At 47.0% G+C, this 27,607-nt stretch overlaps 9 protein-coding genes across 11 annotated transcripts; 3 read left to right on the top strand and 6 right to left on the bottom strand.

Moving 5' to 3' along the window:
- Positions 1–143: 143 nt before the first annotated feature.
- On the bottom strand, positions 144–4,427 carry BDBG_07463 (uncharacterized protein). The gene is made up of 5 exons (XM_002622015.2): positions 3,617–4,427; positions 3,400–3,467; positions 3,245–3,280; positions 2,750–3,133; positions 144–2,680 (listed from the first exon to the last, which is right to left on the bottom strand). The coding sequence occupies exons 1-5, from the start codon at positions 3,651–3,653 to the stop codon at positions 1,574–1,576; spliced, it is 1,632 nt and encodes a 543-aa protein (XP_002622061.1). The 5' UTR covers positions 3,654–4,427; the 3' UTR covers positions 144–1,573.
- Positions 4,428–4,576: 149 nt separating this feature from the next.
- BDBG_07465 (zinc-binding dehydrogenase) lies at positions 4,577–7,724 on the bottom strand. Its single transcript, XM_002622017.2, has one exon. The coding sequence runs from the start codon at positions 7,310–7,312 to the stop codon at positions 6,299–6,301; it is 1,014 nt and encodes a 337-aa protein (XP_002622063.1). The 5' UTR covers positions 7,313–7,724; the 3' UTR covers positions 4,577–6,298.
- Positions 7,725–8,223: 499 nt separating this feature from the next.
- On the bottom strand, positions 8,224–12,465 carry BDBG_07466. Of its 3 annotated transcripts, none has more exons than XM_031723105.1 (4): positions 11,897–12,465; positions 11,437–11,496; positions 11,247–11,301; positions 8,224–11,188 (listed from the first exon to the last, which is right to left on the bottom strand). In XM_031723105.1, the coding sequence occupies exons 3-4, from the start codon at positions 11,254–11,256 to the stop codon at positions 8,670–8,672; spliced, it is 2,529 nt and encodes an 842-aa protein (XP_031580197.1). In that variant the 5' UTR covers positions 11,257–11,301; positions 11,437–11,496; positions 11,897–12,465; the 3' UTR covers positions 8,224–8,669. The 3 variants fall into 3 exon arrangements, with proteins under 3 accessions (XP_031580197.1, XP_031580198.1, XP_031580196.1); XM_031723107.1 differs by lacking the exon at positions 11,437–11,496 and having other exon boundaries at positions 8,386–9,191; positions 9,552–11,188; positions 11,247–11,304; XM_031723106.1 differs by lacking the exon at positions 11,437–11,496 and having other exon boundaries at positions 11,247–11,304.
- Positions 12,466–13,025: 560 nt separating this feature from the next.
- BDBG_07467 (uncharacterized protein) lies at positions 13,026–13,671 on the top strand. The gene has a single exon (XM_002622019.2). The coding sequence runs from the start codon at positions 13,148–13,150 to the stop codon at positions 13,478–13,480; it is 333 nt and encodes a 110-aa protein (XP_002622065.1). The 5' UTR covers positions 13,026–13,147; the 3' UTR covers positions 13,481–13,671.
- A 101-nt stretch (positions 13,672–13,772) lies between these two features.
- BDBG_17619 (uncharacterized protein) lies at positions 13,773–13,955 on the bottom strand (the record flags this gene model as incomplete). The annotated part of the gene is made up of 1 exon (XM_031725300.1): positions 13,773–13,955. The coding sequence occupies one exon, from the start codon at positions 13,953–13,955 to the stop codon at positions 13,773–13,775; it is 183 nt and encodes a 60-aa protein (XP_031580199.1).
- A 355-nt stretch (positions 13,956–14,310) lies between these two features.
- Positions 14,311–14,747, top strand: BDBG_07468 (uncharacterized protein; the record flags this gene model as incomplete). Its single annotated transcript, XM_031723108.1, has 2 exons — positions 14,311–14,547; positions 14,660–14,747. 2 exons carry the CDS (start codon positions 14,311–14,313, stop codon positions 14,702–14,704), a joined length of 282 nt encoding a protein of 93 aa, XP_031580200.1. The 3' UTR covers positions 14,705–14,747.
- Positions 14,748–15,135: 388 nt separating this feature from the next.
- BDBG_07469 (cation diffusion facilitator 1) lies at positions 15,136–19,196 on the top strand. The gene is made up of 2 exons (XM_002622021.2): positions 15,136–16,542; positions 16,668–19,196. The coding sequence occupies exons 1-2, from the start codon at positions 15,468–15,470 to the stop codon at positions 16,907–16,909; spliced, it is 1,317 nt and encodes a 438-aa protein (XP_002622067.1). The 5' UTR covers positions 15,136–15,467; the 3' UTR covers positions 16,910–19,196.
- BDBG_07470 (DUF455 domain-containing protein) lies at positions 17,412–21,353 on the bottom strand (the record flags this gene model as incomplete). The annotated part of the gene is made up of 3 exons (XM_002622022.2): positions 17,412–18,217; positions 18,289–18,995; positions 19,066–21,353. The coding sequence occupies 3 exons, from the start codon at positions 21,351–21,353 to the stop codon at positions 17,412–17,414; spliced, it is 3,801 nt and encodes a 1,266-aa protein (XP_002622068.1).
- Positions 21,354–22,484: 1,131 nt separating this feature from the next.
- Positions 22,485–24,778, bottom strand: BDBG_07471 (GPI anchored protein; the record flags this gene model as incomplete). Its single annotated transcript, XM_002622023.2, has 6 exons — positions 22,485–23,124; positions 23,224–23,288; positions 23,399–23,500; positions 23,576–23,840; positions 23,913–24,239; positions 24,306–24,778. 6 exons carry the CDS (start codon positions 24,776–24,778, stop codon positions 22,485–22,487), a joined length of 1,872 nt encoding a protein of 623 aa, XP_002622069.1.
- Between the last annotated feature and the right edge of the window lie 2,829 nt (positions 24,779–27,607).

Genomic DNA, 27,607 nt, shown 5'->3' on the forward strand with positions numbered 1-27,607 from the left:
TTTTCTTTCATTTTCTTTTTTCATTTTTCATATTCATATTCATTTTCATTTTCATTTTCATTTTTTTTCATTTTCTTTCGTTTTCTTTCATTTTCTTTCGTTTTCTTTCATTTTCTTTCATTTTTTCTTTCATTTTTTTTCATTTTCTTTCATTTTCTTTCATTTTCTTTTTTTTTTTTTTTTTTTTTTTTTTTCATCCGTGCGTACATAATACTACTCATTACATACAATTTAGCTCACATCTATGGACATAGACATAGATAAACATTTGTACAGTACATAATTAGACAAATTCAAGGGGGTTGATTTATACAATGCTATTCATTCTTTTTATTTCCAAACCCTGTGTATGTTTGTGTGGTGGGGGGGGGAAAGGATGGGATAGATGATAATAATATTTAAAAAGAAATGATTAAATACAAAGTGACTTGTTTTGAAATCAGGAAGACACATCTGTGTAAGTGAAGAGAGATTTTTTTAACTGAGTTTTGAATCTGCTACAATAATGGTACAGTACAGCATAGAATGGAATGAATAGTATATACTCTCTCAAAGAGAGGGGGAAGGGCAAGTGAATTCAGCCTTAGCAAGCAAGCTACATACAGAATGTTGTGCTGTCAAGGACCTCGCTAGCTAGATTGAATCACAAAATTTTAAAACACCATATATATTTAAAAGGCAAAAAGGAAATAATTATCAGCAAAGTGAGAAGCAATGAGAGATACCTATGGGGGGAGGAAACAATGAAATATCAAACATTCTCAGATTTAGTCGTACCAGATATTTGATATTATTAATACATCACCGCCATCCACACTAACATTACACTACTACTGCCAGCCAGCTTGGACATATAGAAAAACTACATGCTTCTTAAAAAGCACCTTCAACAGTCATAAAAACCACAGCATATATACAACTATAAAAGAAAAGGCAGAGAAAGAAAGTCATATTTCAGTCATGCTACTCCTTACTATCGCCACCACCAACCATACTACCTACCCATGAACAAAAAAAACAAAGAATCAGGCAAGATTTCATAAAGGTACAGGCGATCGAAAGGAGAAGAAGACAAGGCAAGGCAAACAAACTGGGAAAACGTGGCGCAGCAAAGGGCGATATATACATGTGTATGTATGAAAAAAGACAAGTAAACACCAAAAAAGAAGGGAACAAAAGAAAAGAAAACAAAAAGAAACAAGCGAGATGAGCCGGTTCATTCAACGTGCAAGCAGAAGCAGAAGCAGAAGGAGAAGTAGAAGCAAGGGGCGGGTTCGTTTCGTTCCATCAGGAAAAGCAGAAATAGGTATAATGAGCAAGTACCAAAACAAAAAAGAAGAAGATCGAGCGATCGCCCCTAGCCCCCGCCCCCCCCCAATCATATCAAATCCCATCCATCCATCAATGCAAGGCATGCAAGGATTCAAGGTAAGCGAGGTATGTAACATGTAACAACGACCAGCATCACAACCAGCCATACCCCTTACTTAACCTTCCAACCTCCAACGCCCAACATTTAGCATCAACCCCTCTTGGTCACTAGCCCCCGCATCCCGTAACCCGTATTCATCTTTCACCTCCCCCTCAAGCCTCCAGCGGTGGAGCCAACCGCCCCGCCGGCCCCGGGCATGTTCCCATCAACCATCACGTTCCGCGCATCTGGGTAGTACGTGCTACTCGTCAGGGGTTCGGTGTCTGTATCTCTATCTGTACGTATTACGCCTATACCGCGTACACCCCCCCTGGTCGTGGTCGTGGTATGATTACTGTTAAGATTATTATCGGGCAGCGACGTGGACGTGCTATACGTGTCCGCGAAGGGGTTCTCGACCTGGAATTCGCTGGAGTTGTAGTGGTATGGTGACGATGTGGCGTTGTTGCTGCTCGTGTGGGTTGCGTGGCTGGTTAAGGCGGCGGTGCGGGACGGAACGGTGGTGGTATGCTGGTTGTTCGTGGAGGGGAGCTGGGGTGGAGTTGTGGCCAAGGGGGAGACGGCGGAGCGGGGGCGTGGGGTTTGGGTTGTCCACCGGGCGCCGGTGGTGGTGGTGGTGGTTTGTTCTGGAAGTGTTTGGGGAAAGGAGGCGGGGTGTTGGTATTGGTGTAGTTGTGCGTCGATTGGCTGCTCTTGCTTGTCTGAGCGGAATTTGTTCAGGGCTTTGCGTGGGATGGAGAGGAGCGGGACGGAGCGTTTCCCGGTCGGTACTTCATAGTTCTGTTGTTCGGGCTGATGTAGATGCGGCGGCGGAGGCGGCAGCTGCTGCTGATATGGCCACTGCTGCGAAACTGGCGGAATCTCTTGCTGAGAATTAGTCCTACTCGCGTTCCTCCTGGCGATAACAGCGGCGCGCTGGTATTTCGAGAACGCGTCGGAGAGTTTATCATTCGTCTCTATCAGCGTGAGCATGGTATCTTCGTCCGGTGCGGGATTCGTCGCGTTCATGTATCCCTGGATCGATCTGGAGGCAGCCTGGCAGCGCGCAGAGAATTCCCCCAAGAGGTCGTTGGAGTAGAACTCCGCTGTTGGTGTTGACTGGACGAGCTGAACAAGGAGTGAGGCGGAGGTGTTGGCTTCTGCTATTCTGGCGGTCAGTTCTTCGAGTGACGGGAGGCCTCTGGGCCGATGCTGGCGCGCAAAGTAATCGTCTCGCTGGCCCGGGTTGAATGGCTGCGCCCATGGCCCCTTTCGACTTGCCATCAGTAAACCAATGGTACAATCTTTACATTAGGTAATTGAGGGGAGTATCCTTACCGCACTCACACCCATTGCCTTCTCAAACTTCGCCTTCTCCTTCTTCCACATTTCGGCCAACGGCGCTAGATTCGGGTCGTGGCTCTTCTGTACGGAGAGGAATTCCAGCGTCTCTCGTAGGATCTGTTGTACACTCATATCCCGCCCGTCGCGCAGCATGACTTTAATCGTCGAGACGAATTTGGCATCGAAGTTGCGTGTGAAGGACGTTCCTGGGTTATCGGCCAGGATCCGGATGAGCATGATGGCATTGTACTGCTTGTAGCCTTTTTTACTATCTGGATTTGAGAGGACACGGCGGATCGCGTCTGCGGCTGCTTTTGCGGCGCTCGGGCTTGATTCCGCGGTCTCAACGATGGCGGGCAGGTGAAGGTATTCATCTCCCTAGTTTGTAAAAGAATACGAGAAATAGGGCTGTTAACGGCGGAGGCAAATAAAATCGATAAGGCCTCGTGGGGGTTGATATAAAAGAGAGAGTGGCGGATGAAAACATACTGTATTGTTTGGTCCTCCAGACTCACAAAAAGCAGTCTATAATTATTATCATTACAACTATTAGTGGATTTTGTTTCTGTCATTCTGAGATGGATTTTTTTTTTTTTTTTTTTTTTTTTTTTTGGCGCTTCTGCGACAGACAACAAAGCACCTACCAGTTCAGCCAATACGACAGCCTCTGACGAGCCTGGAGGGTAGGAAGAAGATCGAGATACGGATTGGGCTGAGCGAGAGAGGAGTCGTAAACGCGTCAGTAAGGATGTCATGATGGATCAACTCTGGCCGACGGGAGGATGAGTGCCATATAAAGAAAGGAGGGGGGCAAAGGCCTTCTCCTTCGTCCTGATGGATGGATGCGGCGTATGGACTCACAGGTATGTTTATTTATACTCCCTACGAACCGCTTCATGGTGAGGAGGAGGATCTGGATGCGCGGTGAAGCGCTACTATTCGCGATGTGTGGCCAGAAACGAACCAATGACGACAAAACGATGACAGGAACGGAAACGGTTGGCCAGTAACGAGAGAGAAGCAGAGATTTCCACAGGCTGCAGAAATGATATAAGCGTTGTTAATATAGAAGAGGTCGGGGTAGTCGGTCAGTCCGTCAGGGCGGGTTGCAGCGTTGGAGATGAAGCGGTGTCACTTGTACGGAGTAGTACTCCGTCCGTACAGAGTAGCGCGGTTGACTGCCGCAACGCTAGTTAGTGGAAATGAGGGTCGACAGGGCACGAAACAAAGAGGATGGATAATATAGTTAAAGAGCGGCACGGAGAGAGAGGGGAGAAGATGGAGCAGAGATATAGATAGGGCGAAAGGAGTTGATATCCGCAGGGATGGATTTAAGGGTGCAGCAGTTGACAATCTTAAATAATAATCTAGCTGTGAAGCTGACGCCAGATGTTTCAACAAGCTGGCGATATCTGAGGCTGGTGTCGGATGTCTGTCTGACTATCTGACTGTCTGATTGTCTGATTTTTTCACCCGTTCGCAGTGCGCCGGTTGGAGACACAAAAGTCGCGCCGGCTTAGCGCCACGCGGCCCTGGAGGGACAATAATAATATTTAACTAAAGTGTGCATAGTAAGTTAACAATTATTAATGGGCTATTTTGGAATCAATATCAACTAATTCCTGATCTCCCAAATTCATCTCACCTCGTCTCCTCTCCAGCATGATTCATCCCAATTCCCATGCTATGCTCATACATACTCATGCCCATGCAGTCTAATAATAATTGAATAAACCTGTTAAATTATTTGTCACCATCCGCTCCGCCGTTTTGTTATGTAGTTATGTATGTACTGTACGGAGTACTCCTGTTAATAATGTATATATGTATGTATGTATGTATGTATGTACATGTACATCTCAAGGTTCACTAGATACTATAATCTGTACCTAAATTATCTCTCGAATATTTAATAATATGCGGACCCAGGTGGTGTCTGGTGTGGGTGGTGTGGTGTAACTAACCGCGCGCTGCTCGTTCCTGTAATAATAATATTCAAATCAAATTCCTCCAAATGTGTCCCCAGCACACTCTTTTCCTCGCCTCGAATTCTGTACGCCGCCCACCACCGCTTCATTTTTTTTTTTTAATATCCAGCCAAAGCCAGAGGAGATGTTCCTAGGTTACCTTACTCCGTTCTTCCCGGACAGTCCTCACCAACCCAACCCAACTCCACATACAGTCAGACACCAGCAGCATCCATGGATGGATTGATAGCAGTTGGAAACCTCGTCAACACAGTTGCTTTGGACTTGTGGTTCTGGTTATCTCGACCTCCTCCTGACAACTAACTAGTTAACCGTTCGAATGATAGCTAAGCTAGCTAGCTACTGGCGTGCACATTGAATTAATATCGTCTTCTTCCAACCCGACTCAGCGCCAGTTATAGTCGCGTGGATTCCCCCCCTTTCGTGCGACATCTGGATGATCTAGAAGAGAAATATACATATATATAACTACATATAACTATATATTTATATGTATTTAGTCCGCGGGGATAGACAACCCTTACACGAGGAAGTGCAGTTTCCAGCATGCAGTCCCAAAATACGACTCTTGGACAACATATCTCCCCTTCCCTCGAATGGCTCCAAAAAGAAAAGGACAATCGAACCTCGGGAACAGACCAACAAACCAACCAATCAACCAACCCAAACCCCCCCCGCGGACGTGCTGCCCCGCTGAGTTGGAGAGTGTCGGTGGTGACGGAAGCAAGATGTTGACGCGTCAAGTTCGATCAGTCTGGGAACTCGACGTCACTCCATCCAACTGGAACGGCGGAACGGCGCCAAGGGAGGGGGAATGAGTACAGATTAGTTTACATGGGAACTCGCGGCCTCCGAACCTTTGGAGAATCAGATGACCTCATCCGGAGTATAATAAATCTTCTGAGATGTGTTCGAGTTTTCGATTTTTCGAGACCGTTTTCGCGGCGCATTCTCACCTTTGCGAAACTTCTGCACCCCGAACGAACAATTCATTAATGGGTCAGTCAGCCAGCCAGTGACGACGGATGGTTCGCCAGCTTGTTCTTGTCCCCGGTTGTTTTCATGCTGCGGGGGGGGGACGGCGGAGGACGGCGGAGGGAGCAGAGGATGATCCAGCTTAACTAGCTGCATGCACTTTATTTTCCAATAACTACCCAATAGCGCCTCGCCGCGATGAGAATTTGGGTGTGAATTGCACAGCCTCACGGGGACGCGTGCATCCTTGGCCTTGTGTGGCGAGAGTCCTTGGTGTTCTCGAACCCTTGTGGTTATCCTTTTTCCCCTCTCTATCTACAGAATTTGGGAATGGGATGTCTTTGAGTAGAAAATGCGGATCATGCAGGAATTCCTATATTCGTCATCACAGGCCAGTTAAACCCCGGTTCACATCCAACATTACGAAGGCATAATTGTTCAACATGTTCAATTTCATCAATTCCCGAATTTGGGGAGGGGGTGCAATTTGAGATGCATACATGCAAGCTTGGCTGAGAAAAGAACATGCAGTGTTAGTACGAATTTCGAACAAAAGCGATCCGACAATCCCATCGCAACATCACAGTGTGAGAAGGATTTTCCCCTTCGAATGCCCCTGATCCAACTTCTCAAACGCCTGTTTATATTCCTCCAGCTTCCAAACACTGTCAACCACAGCCTTCACCTTCCCCTCCTCAAACAGCCTCCCAACCTCCAACAAATCATCCCCCCTGGGCTCCATAATGAAAAACTCATTCCTAACATCGTTCGCCGCACACCCCTCCGGCTTCTGCCCCTCAGGTGGCTCACAAATTGAAATAATCGCCCCACCGTCCTTCACAGCACTCCAACACTGTCCCAGCGACTTCCCACCTTTACAATCAATCACCAAATTCACTTTCCCGCCCTCCCCCTCCCTCTCCGCCCAATCCTTAACACTCATCTTCGTATAATCAATAACCTCCGTCGCCCCCAACTCCTTCACCATCTCCACGTTCCCACTCCCACACACCGCCACAATCCCACCTACCCCCGCCTCCCTCGCCAACTGCAACAGCCACACCCCAACCCCACCCGACGCAGCCGTGACCAACACTTTCTTCCCCTTATTCCTCTCCCTCCCGCCCTCCCCCTCCCCCAACCCACTCAACCCCCCGCGCGTAAACAGCGCTTGCACCGCCGTCTCCGCGCTCAACGGCACGCTCGCAGCGGTAATCTCATCCACAACCGCGGGCCGCCGCGCTAACTCCTCCGTTGGCGCAATGGTATACTCGCGCGCATTACCGGGCCTCTTGACGTTCGTGCGGCCCCAGACGGGCGTACCGGGGGGGAAAGGGGAGTTGGGCGGCGCCTGCACGACGGTGCCGGAGAGGTCGTAGCAGGGGACGATTTCTGCGGAGAAGAGATCGGGGTTCCAGGCGGGCCAGGTTAGTTCGCCGGCGCAGGGGGAGGTGGCGTGGACGCGGATGAGGTGATCGGTTGGGGAGGAGGGGGTGAGGGTTGGCGGTGGGGTGCTTTTTAGGGTTATTTCGGGCTTGAGGGGGTCGGGTTGGTGGAGGGAGCGAATTGTGGTTGGGAGGGTGGTGGTGGCCATTTTTGGGGTGTTTTGTGGTGTTTTTTTATATATATATATATTTTTATATAAGGTAAATTTGTAGATTGGGCGGTATAGGTAAAAAGCTCTTTGATTGAGATAAGGTAAGGTGAGTGAGATATAGATGTACGGAGTTCTTCTACAGTATCACATCACATACGAGACAAAACAACAGCCAGCATCCCTCGATTTTATATATACCCATCACAAACACGACAATATGACAGGACAATATGACAGCAAAAGAGCCCAGTCCAACCATCTACCTAATCCCTGGTCGCCAAATCGGCAAGTCGGCGGTTCCATAGCCCGTCCTTGCCCGCCACAGTGGGAGAAGCGTGACAGCTGATAATATCAATAATATTATATTTTCAAACAAATTATATCATATCGAGGCATCCAGACGTGGGCAACTGCCGCCCGATGGTCCCGATGCCCATCCATCGCGTAGTGCCGAGATCTATTCTGATGTCATTGAATCCCAATAGGCAAAAGAAGGGGGTCCAGAGCGATCTTTATTAGAAATTGTGCTGAATAAGTCTTGAATACGAGCGCGGAATACTAACTTAGCTTCGCTATGAGTTAACTTAGCTTTATAACCATACATAGTGATGTCCGTTGATATGAATTAAAGGCAGAGCGTAAAGAATTCCGCTCCTTGATAGATAGATTATTACTTCTTCTCGCCACTCCACAACAAGTTCAACTTTCTTTCTTGGTAAAAGCATCTGATTTAGTTGCTAATCCTGTTTGCACATTACAGCAAAATTTGACACACGGCGCGATAGTAGTGATACTCCATCCCGCGCGGCACGGTTGCTCGGTAGGCGGATGGATAAAGGTTCAGATCCACTTATCGAGGCCGTCAATTTTTTGCTGGTGTGGGGTAACTAACTAGTTAAGTAACCCCCCAATTTTTCCCGCGTGGATGGTGGGTAAAACCTGGACAAGAAGAGAATATGTTTTGAGGAATTACTACTAGCACACGTTTGAAATGAAACCTCAGAGGAAATAAGGGCTTGGATGTGTGATGTGTCGTCTCGTGGCCAATTACTAATTATGGGCTCAGGATCTCAGGATAATGGCTTCCCATTATGTCTGTGAGAGCTGAAGAAGCTGGACAATAACTATAGAATGGCAGGAATGAATCGTTGATTATTTAGTAGTGGTGAAAAAGAAGAAGTGGAGAAAAGATACATCAGCTTTAGGGAAGGCAAATATAACACAGATGTAACTAGTAAATCATAACCATACATATGTACATGTACACTAACAACCCTTAATAGAAATCCTTTCCCCCGCCATAACGAAACCATCCACATGAGACGCAGGACACGGGAATCAAGGAAATACTCATTCACTCTGCAAAACTATCCCACAAACCAGGAACATCCCGATAACACCCAGGACCCGCCGAATATCTTCTCTCGGTAAACCCACGATCAGACCCAACAATAACGCCAGAAAACCTTCCCGCGCCCCCTTGCTTGAAGCCATCGCTCACGACCTCCCGCCGTTTCTCGATGCCGTCCCATGACCCCCATCCCATCGTCAGCCCGAACGCGCATTCCAGAACCTGCTCCTCGTCGCTGCCTATGCATTGAACTATTGTCCCGTTAAGCCTGCAGTCGATGTAGGAACGCCTTTCCGAGGCCTCCTCAAAGCCAGTTTCTGGGATTTGCGGCGCTGGCACGTGCATTTCATGTGCGATTGGACCAGGTGGCAGCGCGGCCATGTTGGCGTTTTGATGCTGTGTGTCTGCCTGGACATGTTGCGTAGGTTGTAAAGAAACAGCAGGGTCGTCGGCTTGCTGGTTTGTTTGCTGGGTGTGTTGGGCGACTGCTGGAGGAACAGGAGCGGGTCCTGACAGCACAGGATACTGCTGCATTATCAGAATATATAGAGGTGGGCTAGGAGGGACAGTCGCAAAGTGGACAGGCTGCGTTATTGCTGGATTAGGAGCGAGATTAGGAGGTACCCCCAGAGCAGGGTTCAGAGATACTGTCGCGGGATCTGGATTTTGGGCAGTTGCCAGTCTTTGACCCACGTTTTGCATCGCTGTAAGTGGGATTGGGTTCAATTGAGGTGTTGGCCATGCAAGGGGATCTGTGGGAATGACTTGCGCTAGATTTGGGACAAAAAATGGTGGAACATCCAGGATTTGATCTGTTGGAAAATACGGGACGACGAGGTTGTTCTGGTTGAAAAAGGGGGCAAGGCGAACATATCCGCAACTTACGAATTCCAGTTGTCTTAGGCAAGGTGGGACATCCTCGCGTGGAGGTGGGGAGTCCTTCAAACCCATCGAAGCCATTTGCTCGGATAGTGAGAGAGCCGGTGTGAATTGGTTGATAATATCAGACCAGGTACCTTCTCGGAGCTCCTGAAGATAATATTCGTCTCGAGTGCAACTTGGACGAACTTTATTGCTCACATAAGGACGAGGAAGGGTGCCTGGTACTGCGGTCAAGGAACAAGAGTCAAATTTTAAACACTCCAAGGAGCTATGGCACGCCGACTTAAAGAACTGAATCAAAAGGATCGGGCTGAACCAGCAATTTTTAAAAGTGAGCGTTTTGATGTGAGGAAATTTAAGTGGAGGTTCCGGAAGGCGACCATTGGCAGCATCCTGTGCAAAGTAAGTGATGGGGGCCGGTAGGATATGTTGGTTTCGACAGTACTCTCCCTTCGCATGCTCGCCTCCTCCAATGTATCCAACTGTAAGTCGTTTTAGTTGCACCAAGTGCGAGATGACGTTTTCTAAAAGGCGAGTTAACAGGGTGGATGCAGCACTTGGGGCAATATATTTTATCGGGCTCTGCGAATCCCAGGTCATATCTGATTCCTTCCAATCTGGAATAACCAAAAGGATGATGGTTGTTAGACATGGGAAAGCCTCAAAGAATCGAGGCTGATTGAGATTACCCAATAACCCGGAGGAAATACTAGAAATATTCAACGTGTGGACGCGTTGAAATGTACTCTTGGCATCAATTACTGCGTATATACAGGAACCTAGGGTAGCTTGAGCTGCCCAGAACGTTTCAAGCAGCCATTCAGTCTGTGCACGCGTAGGGTTTCTAGGATAGAGTCCACAATCTCCAATGGCGCGGTGTTCTCCATACGTTTTCCCTCTCTCAATTGTGGGGTCAATAGGTAACCTCCTGCTTCGAGGGAATGATAAACGTGGAGAGTCCAAATAATCCTCGTTGATCGCATCTTTAAGCCGGTATAAGCTTTTCGATGCCCACTCTGGGAGTATCGATTCAAGATACTCTTTTAGCGACTGCGATGATATTGACGCCACACGTTTGTTTCTAGGAGCTGACGCTACAGCTTGCCCGCAGAATACGCTGCGCTTTCCTTCAAATTCCAGTGAGTCGTCCACAAGAGTTGGGGGGTTAAGCCAGCCATAGCCGGTATCGAAACTCAGAGCAAACTCAGAGACATTGGTCAAGGTCCGAAACGCACGTTTCATTCTCTCTGCCTGGTCACCCACTTCCTCCACTCTTCTCAAGTAATCATATTCAACGTAGTCGGGCTTAGGCCATTCATACTCTCCCCAGAAGGTTTTCACCGTATTGTTATATACCTTTTCCGGAGGATCGAATAGTTGAATCTGGTCCAGCTCGAAACTTAAGCCAAATCGAGAAACACATCCCCCAAGTGTTTCAAAAAGATCAATCTTTTCGTCTGACGCTTCATCGGATGAATATATCATAGGCCCGAAGGGAACCACGGCGGTGCGAAAAAGGACTCGCTGGAGCTTGAACGCACACTCTTTATTCACCAAACGAAGATTGCAAATATCTTGACGGGACAGATATGCGGCAACGCAAGCGAAGAGCTCCACAGGAATGCCGTATGGTGGCCAACCTATACGTTGAGATTTAAAAAAGGATCAATGACATAGTTGGGCTGATATCTTTATTACCTTTTGCCATGTTGTGTACTTTTGAGATCAATCAAAGCAAAATCGATAGTTTCACCTACTTTTGCAAGTAAATAATGTCAGTAATCAGTAATTTTAACAATAATTAAAAATTAAAACATGTAGTGGACACTGGGCAAATGAGCTCGATCACGATCACCACTAGTCTATGCTTGTAGTTAAGGGGCCGAACCATTCCATCTATACCAACAAAACAGATATAGATAAATTCTTTTCATCTCAAACTCATGCTCTAAAACATTCCACCAATATTGAAGACGATGTGGTTTTTTCCATGAATCAGCTTGTGATGTATGAAGAACTTGAGAACTATTGTGATTGAAATGGGGATGGAGGGAAAAAAAAAAAAAAAAGAGAGAGAGAGAGAGAGAGAGATCAATAGTTGATCAAATGATTTCTTTTTCTTTTGAAAGGTAACACCTGTTCTCTGACACAGGATAAACAGAAGACTAAGGGGAGTGTAGCAGATAAAATATCCACTGACATAAACAACAGTAAAGTACATAGAGTAGTTTGGGAGAAGGGGGGTTACACCTGATAGATTCTTTACTTTTTATGCCATGACTTCCACTCTATATGACAAGACTGCCATAATTGCATAGAGTGCAGTAATTGCCATATATCTTGCATACCTTGGTTTCTTTGTTGCACGTAGCTCTTATACCTCGTTTTGCCGACAGGGAGGAGTTGGAGCAGTGCCCGGCCACACACTTATTCAGTAGTACTTATGGGTGGAGTTGTCCCAAGCTAGTACTTTTGTCCACGTATATAAGGTCAACAAGACGGAGTGGTAGTTGCGTAGGAGATCCAAAGGCCTGATGTGATACTCCTTCGTAGGGGTGTAACGATTTAATAAGTGACCATGCCGGAGCAGCTAGTTACCTACTCAGAAGGCACAGGTAGAGTTTATCCACCTGCAAAGAGATTAAGATGCATCCGTTTTCCAAGGCTTTGTCTGCTGATGTATGGAGGAACCTGGGTTGGAGACGATCGATCACATATGAGCTGGCAAATGGAAGAGCTGGACATCGATGCTGGTCTGTAAATCTATCCGTTGATTCATTGCGCAGTTGGGAGAAAGGAATTCATTCGTTTTTCATTCAGCAAGGCCGGGAAAGAACAAGCCAGCTCCCAGGTCATACTCTTCGCCAGACGGTAGGAATAAGAGACCTTGATGATCGCACAAGGGAGGGCAACCCGCTAATAATATACGAATAGGTGGTGAATTACGTTAGGAAGTGTCGCCGGCTCTTCCCACTTACGTCATCCCGATCCCCTTGCCGAGAAGCTTATTTCAAGGGCATCAGCGGGATGCCGAGACAGAGAAAAATGGTAGGGATGGGGCTGGGATATCATTTATTTGTCAATCCTCCTCTTCAATTATTGCTATTTGTGGCACTTGGGAGCTACAGGTAGATTGCCTCATCAAGTGATCAGCCTGTCAGTGATCATACATGAAGCAATTCAATGTGAAGAGTTATATTAGAAGTCTTTTGACTATCAACTCTTGTGATATTCTCTTCTGCATGCAGAACAATTCTTTCAAAGTCAATGCTATATTCAAGATACATGAAGCTGAATCATCTTGTTCCAGGCTGTTCCCTGTTAATTATGCTGGGCATCTCTTGAGTGTCTAAGACAATATCCAATTCTTAGAGAGAGTTTTCTTTTTTTCTCATGCTGAGCAAATTCTTTATAGATATTACTTCCATCACCATAGTGATAAGAAGAATAGTTCAAAATGATTTTTACACTTGTTCATTTCTTCTCCTCTTTCTGATTCTCTTTCTCTGTCCTTTTTGTTTCACCTTGTTCACCATCAAAGCATCTCAACGGGAAGGTAAAAAAGTCAACTAGAAGACTTCGTAGCCGGCGATGAAGCCATGGATTTTCCGTCGACTGCATCGTCCAACAATGTCATCCCTTATTGCAAAAAGCACTGGTGTACACTCTGCAACGAGTTTATCGCAGAGTTTCCGCGCTTCGTGGAGCCAGGCAACCCGACCATAGGCCTTTGGAGATGGGTGTGTTCAAAGTCACCCTCCCACGCTATACTGATGGAAGATTTTGCCGTAGACAGGTGCAACGAACGCAAAATATCACATAACCAGTCCCGGAATGCAGGTGCTGAGGACTACCTCTTATGTTTCCAAATCACCGCGGCACCATCAACGAGATTGGATTCACCTATGGCGCACACACAGCTGGCGGGTTGAGGAATCCTAGTTACTTCCACAGAGCATGTTTCGATGCTTTGATCGCGAACTCGAAAGATCCGCGCATCTATCGGAAACTCATCTACCTGTGTGCGGCCTTGGTTCCATTGTTTAAAGCTGTCGCGAGGAAATCCAACAACCACCAATGATTTCGCGTTGCATAGCATGACCATCCGCATGGCTAAGAGAGAAGTTGGCCTGGGATCACTTGTCCGCGGAGGAAATTGCGACAAAAGCTTTTAGAAAGGACGAAGGCCTCAATGAGTTGCTCCTTAACATCTAGTGGAAAGCTTCAGCAAATATCAAGCTGGATATCTGTCGAAACAAGCGCCTCACATTGGCCAGAGCTTTTATTCCATTGCTCCAACTCCACGCCTGCCTCTATGACCTCACCATCTTTTGTGCCAAATCCGGTGGTATTTTCAGATTTCGTACGGATTTCTGATCCATATCTAATCCCAAGGACGTTAGTCATTATTGCCTTGGTGATCAAGCTGGTGTTCCCCTTCACTCTCGCTTGAGTCCGGACGAAAGAGTGACGGTTATATGGAGATATGAGAAACTTGGTTCGTATGTGCGAGCCCCTGGGATGTGCCGATACGATTACTAATTCAGTTTTCACCAAACCCTATGAATTAAGATAGCGTGCGCACTCGATGGGGTCATTCTCGTCCTCTTTTACACCGAAACAAAGGTTATATAAGAGGCAACCAAATGACAGAGTTCGGGGCGTTGTGTGCAGAACCATTCCCAATAACCGCGCAACCTTGGGAGTTAGCTGATCTCCAAGCCCCTACTCCCAATTGATATCCGGGTTCCCGTCGGTGATAATGGCCCGCGTCGGACATTCATGTGGCCTACTAAAACGGCAGTCGTTGCTGTGGCCCCCTACTTTGGCATTATTAGAGAGGATTAACCGATATCGTCGGGCGTTGGTAAATATTGACAAGGACAAGTATATCACAGAGGGCGGATCCGGAAATGAACTCAAGACCCCTCGCTGCCACTTGCGAGGGTCGGAGCTTGATACCATTGTCCATGATGTTAAAGCTCTCACGATGATGACTGTGGGGATAACACAGAAAACAGAATTATTTTAGATATTGCCTCTGACGTAAGTCATTTCAGGCCACTTTGTCCTCTCATTTGCTAATAAGTGTCACCAATGCTGATAAATAGGTAGTATCGCTTCGCCCTGGTGGTTCACCGAGGAGGTCGATATGATCCGCGCCATCTAAAACTCGGCATTATTGTGAATTTACAGGGGGGGCCTTGATCTGGAAATTCAATTGGATTCGTGAGTTTGTCAGAGGAACCAAGACTAATTGTTGATTGGCCTGGTGACATGCTTTTGTTGGCTGTTGCAGGCGTGCGTCCAATTTGCCCCTTTCTCTCGAGGGAGTTCTCATTCGCTTTGTTGTGCTTGTCTGATGTTTTTAATCCATTTAATAATAAGGTAAGTCGGGAGACGTTGTAGAGAAAGTAGTTGGCGAGCTGTAGGATTTTTCAAGGAACATGAACTGTAACAAGTGTGCTTATGCTTATTAGAGTTCTTGTGGAGCAAATAATGAACGCCTGGCAAGGTCTGGGGCTGAGGCTGTGTTGAGGCTAACTAGATAAGATAAGATGGATAAGATAATCTCTTGGCACCTCGCCTCGGTCTCCAGCTAACTTTGTGCGGGCGGGACTGTCATAAAAGAGCAACCGATATAGTCGATGCTAGATTTCCCTGAAACGTTCCACCATGTTTCCGTGTTTGGCGGACTTCACCATCCGAGAATGACGTTGATGTGACAAATTTCTACATTTGACCGCCCGTCTAGATGTCCTAACCACCTCTTGGCCGTTTCGAACCAAGCCAATAACGTGCCTAAGCTTGCCTGCCCCAGTATTCTCCAGCGGACACCTCGAACCAGCCGAATCAAAACCTAATATAAAAAGAAGCAACGAGCCATTCAAGATTTCTTACGGCAGAAAAGCACAGAAAATGGCAGATCACATCCATGGTTCTTCCCCCGGCCACCCTCTTCACTCGGGACAGCTCCATCACCGCTCAGACACACCCACGCTGCCTCCAGCCATACCGGAGCAGCAGGCAACGGCCACTGGCGTCGAACCATTGCCTTATCCCATGCAACGGACGTCTTCTGACGAGGAAGATCAACGCCCGCCGCGTTATACACGCGAAAATGACCCTTTCCAACTAGCTAGTAAGCTGAAGTCTGATGACGAAATCGATAGGATAAAGGCAAATACGGCACGAAAGCGAGGAGGCTGGACAAACGACGGCGTCAAGAGTTCCTCGAGAAAGTTGCAAGGCTTCTACAAATCCCAGAACGAAAACATTGAGAAGCTGCTGAAGCCAGTCGATGAACATGTGCGGCTGGCAAGGGAATACAACACCCAGAACCAGCTCAAATACAAGATCGCCGTCTATGGCAGTTTCGTTGCGAACGTCATCCTATCGATACTCCAACTCTACGGCGCCATTGCATCAGGATCTCTGTCACTGTTTACAACAATGGCTGACGCGGTTTTTGATCCGCTGTCCAACCTGACTCTGCTCATCAGCCACAAGGCTGTGAAACGTGTCGATGCACGCAAGTTTCCCGCCGGGAAGGCGCGGATCGAAACGGCCGGAAACATCTTTTTCTGCTTCCTCATGACTGCCGTATCGCTGATTTTGATTGCGTTTTCTGCCAAGAGCCTTGCTGATGGGAGCACGGAGGAAACATTGGGGTTCAAAGTCCCGCCCATTGTCGCCGTATGCATTGCGTTTGTAACTAAGCTGGCCTTGTTCTTGTACTGCTGGGCACTCCGGAACAAATATTCCCAAGTCCGTATTTTGTGGGAGGACCATCGCAATGATCTCTTTATCAACGGACTCGGTATTTTGACCTCCGTCGGTGGTAGTAAGCTCAAGTGGTGGATCGACCCAACGGGCGCCATGGTCCTCTCTTGCGTGATAGCTGTCCTGTGGCTTCGAACAGCATATTCTGAGTTCCAGCTCTTGATTGGTGTCACTGCAGACACACACACGCAGCAGCTGATCACATATATATGTATGAATCGCGCCCTCTATTTTTCTTTTCTTTTTCTTTTTCTTTTTCCACTACACTAGATACCTACCCTTCTAGCCCTGATACTAACTAAGCCTTCCGTCACTAACAAATTTATTTCGATGTAGCTATGACGCATTCCCCACTGATCCAAGCCATCGACACCGTACGCGCCTATACTTCAGGGCCGCGTCTGCTTGTGGAAGTCGACATCGTCATGGACCGCAACGAGACCCTTCTGGCCACCCACGATGTCGCAGAGGAATTACAGATAAAGCTCGAAAGCCTTCCGGACGTGGAGCGGGCCTATGTCCATGTTGACTATGAGACGACTCATAAACCAGAGCATTTCTTGAAAAAGGAACTCTGAGTTGAGAAGCCAAACTAGACATGTATGGCATTTTACTTGGCTGACTCTTATCGCACGACGTGGTATGTGTATGATAAATTCTTATATCTTGTGCGCAGGCAAGATTGGTTTTGAAGTTCGAGTGGCATATTGTACATGTACATCTCCTCTCTCCTCGTCTCGTCTTAATCTTTTAATGTTTTTATATTTTTATGGCTGGGGAGGCCATGGAGTTTCTGTATTTTTCAGACTCGATAACCATTTTTGGAAACGAAACGAAATAAATCATGATGAGATGAACGTCTAGACACCCATCATACTTTCACAATATTCTTTATTATTAGGTGAAAATATATACTTATTCATGTGGCTCACACACCCTAAAGAGCACAGAAGAAGTTTTTGGAGAAATCAAGCATATTCTATCAAAGCAGTCATGATAAATTCGCTATTAACTGGCTCTCTCCATACCCGTCTACAGTCTACAGTCTATCCATGACACCCCCCTCGCAGAAACACCCTTTCAAAACTCCTTACCTTTACCCACCCCACTCCCAAAAATCTCATCCCTCCGCGCCTCCCGATCCCACACAACCCTCCCATCATCCTTCCGCTTGAAATACAAAATCCGATGCTGCGGAATAAACTCCTCGTCCGTCTGCTCCGACTTCCACCGATCGAGCGAAATCTCCTTTTCACCCAAGAACCGATCTTCATAGCCGATGATATACTCCGTGCCATGAAGTGACGGGTCCCAGCGGAGCCGACTAAGAATGTCGGAGGCTGGGCGCAGTTTCGCGGTTAATACGGGAGGTTTGGTGGTGGATTTGTGGGTATTTTTCTTTTTGGTGGATGGGAGGAGGTCAGATTCGGTGGTTGCTTCGTCGTCGTCGGCGTTGTCATCACCGCCCTCCTCTATGTATATGTCTGAATCGTCATCTTCTGAATCAGAGTCATCAAAGTCGTTGTCTTGGATGGTGTAAGCGCCCCAGTCTCTGTCGTCGAGATTCAGAGGTCCTAGATTGCCCTGCTTGACATGGGACACGTCTACCCAGGCCGATGCGGAATCGAAGTATTTCTTATCGTTGTGGATATTACTTGCAAATTGATCTATCGATGCTTGCAGTGTATCGTGCGCGAGTTTGCGATCAGATTTGCTAAGCGTGCGCGTTGGATCAGTGGCATGCTCTGCTTTTGTTAAACCGATTAGGTAGCAGCCCTGGTATTCACGCTCCTCTTGCGCTGGGGTGGAATCATCGTGGTCCTCGATCTGTGTAAACCTGGCAGGCCATATTCTGGTCTGGATGTCTGGGAATTTTCGATGTAGATCTGTTTGATTTGAAAGACCTAGTCAGTTAAATGTATTAGACTAGATACTACTGTGATCAAGGGGCGCTCACCAGCAAGAAGGACCAAGCATCTGGATTCCAACCATCCCACCAACGAACTTCCCTTCGCTAGCGATAAGCCCCAATACTGCACATTTATCTTGATATAACTGTTGTATGATCTCAGAAACTCATCGCCAGAAACGGATAAAGACGACTTTCCAGTGTTAGCCACAATCCCAACGAGTTCTGCCCAATTTGTATTTCCTTCTGAAATGAGATTATCTGCTCGTTTCATTTCATCGACTATTGTTCTCGTGGAAGGAATCGAAGCGGAGCGTGCAACATTCATAACAGGAGCATGGAGCGTTAGTATAACCATACCCTCCTGGGGCGTTCTATGATACCGGGGCGGTTTCTTATGGAAGCTCGGGTCATACATGACGTCTTCCTTCCAGTTGAAGTTTCCATAATAATTAAAAAATGTACAGAGGATATCTGCAGCGCTGGTTACCGGAGCGGGAGAGGGGAGGAGCTTCATCACCTGGGACAGCATCATCGTGATATGGATTCCGCCAAGGTAGCCAAATTTGGAGGAGTAAATTCCACGGTGCTTAGCCCATGCCTTGATGATACGATGTAGTAAACGGAATGTAGCTGGATTTGGGACCGTTCGTTGAAGGTACGCTTGGTCCCGGTACGGTTGGAGTTTCATTAGAGGAAGCAATGCTAGGTCAAATAAGGGGCTAGATCGAGGTAGGTGAGGTACTTCTAGCCATCTATCAACCCACCCACGTTAGTTTCTGAATGTAAAGCTGAGTTTACCATCTTAAATTAAATCAAACACACCTTTCAGCAACAGCTGCTGCTGGACAATACTGCAAATCGAACTTGACGCTGTTGATTTCAAGCTCCAACATTGTCCCCGTAGCAGCCTTAACCTTCCTCAGGATTTTCACATCCCATTCTGCTCCCTTTTTGAGTCTCTGTAGAGTAAGCTCGAAGAAGACCTTCGAACTAATCGAACCAACACACAGACAATCCACATCTGACGAATCAGTCCAAACACCTAGTCCGTAAGAACCCACTGTAGTAACTACAATTGAGAGCCTCGGCTGGTCAATCTCTTTGCCTTTGCCAGACTCTGGCAATGAGCCATGCTGAATGAGATTTTTCAGAAGCGAAAATGCAGCTTTCCGTTTCTCTGCATCCTCCGACGATGGAACAATTGACTTGTCTGCCAGACATACTTTCAGCCCGGCAGGATTATCAAAGTTGGAGTGGGCCAACTTGGCATAAAGGGGCATAGATTTGAAGGGGTCAACGTCTTCTCCACCATTCGGGTCGAACTCCAATGACGCTCTAATCCCCCAATGGTCACTTGGAAATTGACGCTCAATATTTCCAGTTGCTTCATCAATTATTTCTACAGGAAAGCCAAACATATTGAACCCAGTCACCCGCAAATCGTCCTTGCTGAAAAGTATTCTGTCATATCGCTGAGGTCTTGGGTTTGCCGTGCTGTCAGATGAAATCGCGGCAAGCGAGTTCTCCAGAGGGTCAAATGTAGCCCCCTGCTCTCCGTCATATAGCTGTGTGAAATCTCGTTCAAGCCTAGCGGGCGACATCATGTCTCTGATCTTGGTGTGGGCTACTGACCACGAATCCCAGTAGCCAGCGTATTGTAACATAGTCTCTAGCACGGGCAGAGTCTCGATAGATCGCGAAGATATTGACTTTCTCCCAGAGGCTTCTTCATGAGTGATGGTAGAAGTTGTCATGTTAAAGTCACCGGCGATAACCTTGGGGTTGTTGGTATAGTTCGCAGAAAGGAAATTTGATAATTTCTGGAGCTGTTGCTTCCTTGCCGCAACAGCATAGTCAAATAGACCACTGGAAAGGTGAATTCCAGCGATTATCGCCGGCACGTAACCGGACTCATCAATTTTGCCAATATCGCTCAGAGCGAGAATAACTGCACCCTTGTGGTTGGTACCTAGAGGGAGCCAACTCCACGTAAAGTTCGAACGGCTCAACGCAACAACGTTTCTAATACTCGGTAATGGGCCGATTCCCTTCTGCTCTGGTGGACCATGAGTAGCGAAAGGATATGTTGTTCGAATAGCGTCGTGGCCAAGGATGTATGTCAAAAAGCTATCTGAAACTTCTTGAAGTACCAAGACGTCGGCCGTGGAAGCTTTGGAGAGAAGGGTCTGGAGAAGGATTTGATGCCTATCCGTTGCCGGAGGATATATAGAATCGACTAGGACATTGTAACTTGACACCTTCAATGCACTCTGAATTTGTTCCTCGTCTTCTGACCCACCGCTTGCTTCCGCAGGAGTCCAGATTCCAGCATCAGCTGCAAACATATAGGTAATCCTGGATTCAGCGCCTGAACCACCACGTTCTGAAATTGAATGCAAATATTGCGAAGAAAATTCCGAACTCGTTGGGGAGGTGGAAATTTTACTTCCATCTCTACCCTGTTCCATATCTTGAGGCGTGTCAACAATTTGATTAAATGTGGCCGCCCCATCCAAGTCAATTGTTCCCCACAGTTTCATCCTCCTCGTATTGCCCGCCTTTTCGCGGACCATGATTGCAAGCTGTCCCACCCGCCATTCAATAGGTGGGAGTAGTTTTGCTTTCGACAATAGATGATCACGAGCATTATCATCATTGGCCTTACTCTGGCCAATCGTCAGATGGGGTTGGTATCCTCTCTGCTGCTCGTTGGCGGGCTGCTTGAAGCCCTTCAGAATCACATTCCGAAAGTCGTTGAGATTAAGAAAACCGTCGCTCTCATCCGGTGCAAGGTAGACGATATTTCCGTGTCGCTGTGTGAAATTTCCGGGCTTATTGAGACGGACATGGAAGCAAGTGTCCTCAACTTCCGTGAGCCATGAAAAAAGATTTGACCGGATGAGATCAACGGCGGCTGGCAAGCGGTCAGTTGACACAAAGGGGTAAATAAGATTGACATGAGCTGGCCATTTTTCAAAGGCCTGGTCATACAACGCGCGGAGTCGATTAGTGTCTTCAACAAATGGTGTGGGAGGAATAATGCACAGTGCTGTTTGATATGCATTGAGAGTTAAGCTGGTTGTTCGAGGGGGCTCCGTGAGGTCCGCCATGGTTTTCAGAGAGGAAGTAACTGCCCTTAAGGAAGTCAATATTGTGGAATATAAAGTGAATATACTGAAAAATAAAAAGGCGGTTATGGTATCTCTTGAAGAAAAGTGGGAAAATTAGGAAAAGTTAAAAAAAAATCCTCATACAACGACGTTTGGATAGAGAATTTATACAGAAGCTGGTCCTGGCTTCTAATATCTCAAAAGCTTCTGCCGCTATGTTCAATATTTTTCAGTCATAGGTAACTAACTAGTTATGGGATGACTACCTCATAGAGATGCGTCAGAGCCCGCTCCCAAGGCATCCACCCTGCTCCATTTCCAACCAGGGCCGACTTTGATGTCCGTCTGCACACAGCTCACGAGATGATGCTGAGATGATGCTGGGATGTTGCCGCTGGATGAAGAGGGGCGGCTGAATTGAAGTTGGCGATGACTCCTGTTAATAACCCCATTTAACAGCCACCCCAGTGGATGCGCGAGGATTTAGTGGCCCGCAAGCGCTAAATGTGGGGGAGGATTTCGACTTTTAGCTTCTGGTGGTAGCTCAAAAACGAGTCACAGCACGGAGGACTAAGTACAGAGCGCAAGTGAGTCATTGAGCAGTCACTCTGAGAACGAGTCTGCTTAGAATAGGCATTCTTCAATATGAATGAAGAAACGCCAAATGGGAATTCCCAACAAGACAGGTAAAAGCAAGTCGCAAATGAAATCAAGCTGCAACTCCAGGATGGGGAGGCGGAATGGCAAAAGATACCTCAACTGGCCAGCTTCGCCGCTGTTTATGTTTAGCGAAAAATTGTATGCTCTTTTGTCAGTCTGACTAAATATAAATGAATCGCACTAGAAAATAGAACCGGCAGAATATATAAAAGAGTAATATTCTATTGAAGTTTAACAATCGGTTCGTTCTTCTACCATTATTGTAGGCCAAGATGAGAGGAGTTAGTTCCCTTGGCACAATACTAGGACGTATGTCTACGGTCTAATCCGTTCTCTATCCAAACGAAATAAAAGAAAAAAGAGGCAGAAGAAAAGGAGGCAGAAAAAACAGTGACAGGCATAAATAAAACAACCAAAACACATAATTTTGAAAATTTTGAAAAATTCGCCGAACGCCTCAGTTCAGACACATCACAAAAAGCCCACAACTACTAACGTCGCAGTCAACATGGAACCCCATAGTATCACGCGAGCCTCTGCACTATCTCCAAACGCCCGATTGGAACCCCCCGTTCCATCTTTCGGCCGTGCAACGCCAGGACCGCTCCCGGGCTCATTGGATTGTGGAGGAGGCGGTGGCGTCGGCGATGCAAACGATTTCTTCTCCTGATTAAACGCCAAGCACGCTGTCGGGAGCGCGAATTCCTTGGAAATAACGGTGTGATCCGCTTCAAGCTTCTTTTGGAAGGCACCGATACCGATTTCCAACTCCGCAAGGACACCCACGTTGAGTTCGACGGTGGGGACGATGTTGGTGAAATTCCCAATGAGGTCTTCGAGGGTGGGGATGCGGTTTTTCTCGTCGTCGTCGTCGTCGTCGCCTGGCAGAGCGGATGAGGTTGGAAGCGGGTTGCATTTACCGTCGACGTTTTTGAGTTGCTCGACTTTTACGTTGATGGAGGGGATGGTGAAGAAGGCGCCGACACCGCCTGTTGTGCCACCGATGAGGGAGTTGACGCCTAGAAGAACTTCGGGGCGGAAGCTGATATTGAATTCAAAGCCGGTTGGAACTTGTGCCTGGTAAGGAAGGGATGAGAATTTTGTGCGATCGCTGATTGAAGGGTTCAGTTAGTGCGATTCATGACTCGACCTTGGAGCTGTAAAATATGGGAAATTGGTAGTTATCAAAGTAGAAGTAAAATACACATACAAGCCTTGTGTGGTCGAGTTATTTAGGTCTCCAATATCGATCGTAAATCTCGCGTCATTCGGCACCTTCACGGAAATAAAATCATTTGGTCAGTTTCAACGGACGTTTTCTACCTTCATGCTATGACAAAGGTAAAGAGTGATAAAGTGTATAGGAAATATAGTGCTGCACATACGGAAACATTGAATCCATAGTCAAACTCAAGAGGTTCAGGTAGTGTCAGTGACATCTCAATCTCGGGCTTAAAAATTGGACCAAAAGCGACAATGCCGGGTATCTATCACTCCAAGTTAGAAAAATATTGCCCTTACAAAATGAAACGAAAGCGGCACAAATAAAATAACCCACTCACCATAAAGGGCGTAATAGGAATTTCTGGCAATGGTACTGAGAATTGCAAACCATTTTCTGCTAAATCTAGCTTCGTTGAAAGTTCGATATGCGCAAAGAGATTCTCGACATCGATCTGGATTTCACCATGTTCGAAATATCGAATGACATCAGTCACTAATTCCACTGGGTTGTCTATTGGATCCTCGAGCCTGAAGGATCCTTGAGAGAGGTCCACACTGCCAGCGACTGTACAGTTTTTGCATTTTAATGTCACTCCCTGGGGACTAATGTGGATGTTAGATCTGTGGCGTTTCTCTTGAACAGGGGCGGAAATAGAAAGATATATTTCTACTCACATGAATAGAGAAGATCCTGGGAATTCAGGAGGCATAATGACTTGGTCAATCACTTTCACTTCAATGTCTTCTTTGGATTCAGCAGGCGCGCTGGTGGCAGCTGGGGGGACCACTGGGAAATCTCTTTTTGTTGAACTTGGTTGTGCCGTCTCTGTAGGCTGATCCACCTGACGTTTCTTCAAATTGATATTTCGTCGTTCCAAAACTTGAGCTGATGATCTGCGGGCGAATGAGACTTCCACCATGCTGAAAGCATCTTTCCAGCCACTCGACATTTTTGATAGAATGATGATTTTTCTGTCCCTGAGGATAGTAACTTTTGTGACCCTGTGTTGTGGCAGTTTAGCATCAAACAACTAGCAAAATCAAAGCAGATCCAAGAGTCTTTCTTACATATGGGGTGCTCTTTGGTCCGCTTCATTGCAATTTAAATGCGATGACACCACGACAAACTCAGTAAGCTGTTCAATCTCCTTCGCCACTCGATCCAGGGCGTCGATCGAAGCAAAATGAAGTTCTATTTCCGTTGTGGAGCAAGAAACGTCAACAAGATCACTCTCAATGTCTTCAAGGGTCAAAATCGGCTTTTGGCTCCTAACCACCACACTGGCAGTAAAGACAGAGCCATCGGGAGCAGAAGGGGCGCTGCTGCTACGGCCTTCAAGGAAGTCATAGCTGGTTTCCCTTCTCAAAAGAGCGGCAGACACATCTCGTGTCTCCAGCGAGGATCTCAATGTTGCTGCAGACAGCACTCGAGCGCGGGCGAGTGCCGAACTAGGAAATGCACGAGCCAGCGACTCGTGAACAAATCCGGCCACGACGAACAGGTGCCATAGGAAAATACGGGAAATTAGACAGACGCCCATTCTTCCTCAGAGAAAATATAATGACGGGATGATAAAGAAAACCCACACCGGAAGGCTAAACCAAACCTCTGCGTACATGGAAAAACTCCCACAGTCGTCCATGATACCGGCGGGCCCTTATATATTTAATAACTTGCCCATCCCAATTGTCGCGACACAGGTCCCGACATTGCCAAGCCATTGATACGGGATGTTGGGGCTAGCTCAGGAGAATTCATTTTAAAGAATCATAGAGGTTCGCCCGTTGAGATCAGCCCAGTCAGCAAGAATAGGCGCGATTTAGCACAAGATTTTGCGCTGCTAATGCACGCTACCATGATGCGACGGTTTCTCCGCTGTTAGCTTGACATGGATGGGGGAGAAAAGCGGGATGAACTGTCAAAGCCAGCCTGCAAGGCTGCATGCCGGGGGAGCAGAAAAGGCGGCCGAAGTTCAGAACCACGGGCTCGGTACTAGGGTTACGTTGCTTTGCTGGTGACAGAAATAGCTTTGAGAACGCACCCCCCTCTCTATATTTTTTGAGTTCACACTTCTGCAGCATTGCAGGGCCAATACTGAAATATCCCCATGTCCACGGGACTCCAACTTACGCTGTAGTACATGGCATGGATGTGCGATGGAGCACATAGCCGCAATTTGAGGATGATAGTCTGCCAATGCAGTCCCGAATATGGTTGGCGGAAAGCCTGTCCCGATTTTATGGAAGGCTCCCCAGAATGCAGTGAAAAGGGATCTTCAACTTTCCTCCCAGGAGCCCATGATCTCCGTGTACTCATTCTCTAGGTGGACTTGCGGGGTTTCAAGATACTGTTCTTGCCATGTAGTTATAGCCTGCGCACACTAACAGCAATGTATGGCCGTGGTTCAGGCACCCAGTCAATGCTTTCAGGTACACTTACATTTTCTAAAATGAGAGCTTCGTCCTCAATGCGGTTAGACGGTATTCGACATTTGTAGGATTGCGAGAGGGGCGGGATCCTAAACACAACATCGAGGTGTGAGGTTTCACGATTCAGCTTTCGCCCGTTGAGGAAAATCGTAGCGCGGGATGATGCCCAGCCTGGCTTGGTCAATTCGGCGATGGCTGTCAGGTAACTAACTAACGAGAGAGTTCTATTTTTGACACTCAGCAACTCCGCCGTTCGCGCCTCTGAAAATTAGTTCTTTTGCCCTCATGAGAAGATTGATTGGAGTCATGAAGTGATAACTAATGATTCCTGGCTGTCACACCAAATCTTCACCAATTGAGGAGTTTCCCGCTTTGGCGCAATTGTTAGGCGGAGAAACGAGACCACGACCGTTTCGTTCACAGGTCTAAATCAAGCCGGGCACTGTAACTAGCTAAACTAGGAGAAAAGGGGGCCCAGCTGTTAAAAAATGAGGCTTGGGGCTTGGGGTGCTTGACTCTAGCGTCTGACGTTTCTAACGACGTAGTTATGGAGTAACTTAACTAGTTAGTTAAGGTTTGACGCTACGATCCATCAGCCCCGATAAGCTATATATAGCCCGTTCTTATTCCTCGAGGATTCGACCTGACCTGCGGAGCTTGTGGTTCAATCGCCAGCCTGCAGTGCAAAACCTCCATGTGCGAATCGATGTCCAGCACAGGAACGTCAGAAGCTAGAGCCGCTTTATCATGGGCCGCCGCGAAAAGTTGTTGAGATTGGTGGGTATGTATATAAACCTGCATCGCGCTGTACCTTAAATATATCCTGGGGGCCGGCTTGCAATGCTTCCGCATTGGGATTCGTCCAATGCCCCGCTTCTATTCTTGAGATATGCATGTTCGGCGTAACTGCGCATGTATCTACATGTACTGTACATGTACATACATACATGCATCATACAAACTCAGGCTAGATACTCAGATACTCCGCGGAAACAGCTAAACAGAAAGGAAAGGAATGTTATTGAGAGGCAAAGTTGAAAGAATCGAGTTCCTCGTCATAAGGCTGAGCGGTTCCATGCCATATTGCATTGTTCAAACGCTGTAGTTTTACTTTATCCACTTACTGCACATACTAATACGTATGCAGCCGGGCCCTGCTCCTTCTTAACTCACTCAGCGAAATCTCCGCAGGCTGCATCGGGGCTTGAACACAGGCAATTCCGACCAATGTATTGTATGAGTTCTTTCTTGGTTTGCTGACCGCGAGGTATGACCATTTGCTGAAACAGAAGAGCGGGACGGTATCTTCTGAAACAACATCCTAAATCAAGACATATGTGCCTAGGTATGTATGCAGTACGACCGTAGGTCCTTTACATCGTCGAAGGAGTCCTGGTGAGTCTGCTCCAGTTATATGTTTCATATGTCCCATATATACAGTGTATGTACCGAATAGGTTGTGAAGCCCTGTTGGCCGACCCCCATTTTGAAGTGACAATCAATTACCAGCAACTTGAGAGAAAGGGGAAAAGCATTGCTGAATATTTCCACATTGTTTACGCTCATGAGCAATTATTGCTAATCATGTAATGTCAAACTTCTCACCGCGTTCCGTAAATCAGGAAGCGTGTCGCTGAGGTGCAAGTTCTGAGGTGCAAGTGACTTGTCATGAGGTAACTAGAAGCGAGAAAATGAGCCTGTTATGCTCAAAATACGTCATAAAGTGCAACAAGCGAAGCAAAACATTTTAAATCCTTGGAATTCATTCCTTGGCGCAATTGTTCCTGTATGGAAATTTTCTGGTAGGAAGAAACCGCGGTTGAGTGTTTTCGGTAAACTTTATAAAGTTTCAGGGGCACCCCATCCCAGCGAAACATTGGTAGGGAAGGGCGGTGAAAAACCAACAAAAGAAAAACAAAAGAAAGAATGGGGAAGAATAT

This window comes from Blastomyces gilchristii, assembly GCF_000003855.2.
Source record: "Blastomyces gilchristii SLH14081 genomic scaffold supercont1.19, whole genome shotgun sequence".
Lineage (NCBI taxonomy): Eukaryota > Fungi > Ascomycota > Eurotiomycetes > Onygenales > Ajellomycetaceae > Blastomyces > Blastomyces gilchristii.

Coding starts and splice junctions, on each gene's coding strand:
- BDBG_07463 (XM_002622015.2), bottom strand. CDS start 3,653: ATGAAGCGGTTCGTAGGGAGTATAAATAAACATACCT. Junction 3,134..3,244: donor CTGGAGGACCAAACAATACA/GTATGTTTTCAT, acceptor TTTACAAACTAG/GGAGATGAATACCTTCACCT. Junction 2,681..2,749: donor AGGCAATGGGTGTGAGTGCG/GTAAGGATACTC, acceptor GCAAGTCGAAAG/GGGCCATGGGCGCAGCCATT.
- BDBG_07465 (XM_002622017.2), bottom strand. CDS start 7,312: ATGGCCACCACCACCCTCCCAACCACAATTCGCTCCCTCCACCAACCC.
- BDBG_07467 (XM_002622019.2), top strand. CDS start 13,148: ATGGATTTTCCGTCGACTGCATCGTCCAACAATGTCATCCCTTATTGC.
- BDBG_07469 (XM_002622021.2), top strand. CDS start 15,468: ATGGCAGATCACATCCATGGTTCTTCCCCCGGCCACCCTCTTCACTCG. Junction 16,543..16,667: donor GCAGCTGATCACATATATAT/GTATGAATCGCG, acceptor ATTTCGATGTAG/CTATGACGCATTCCCCACTG.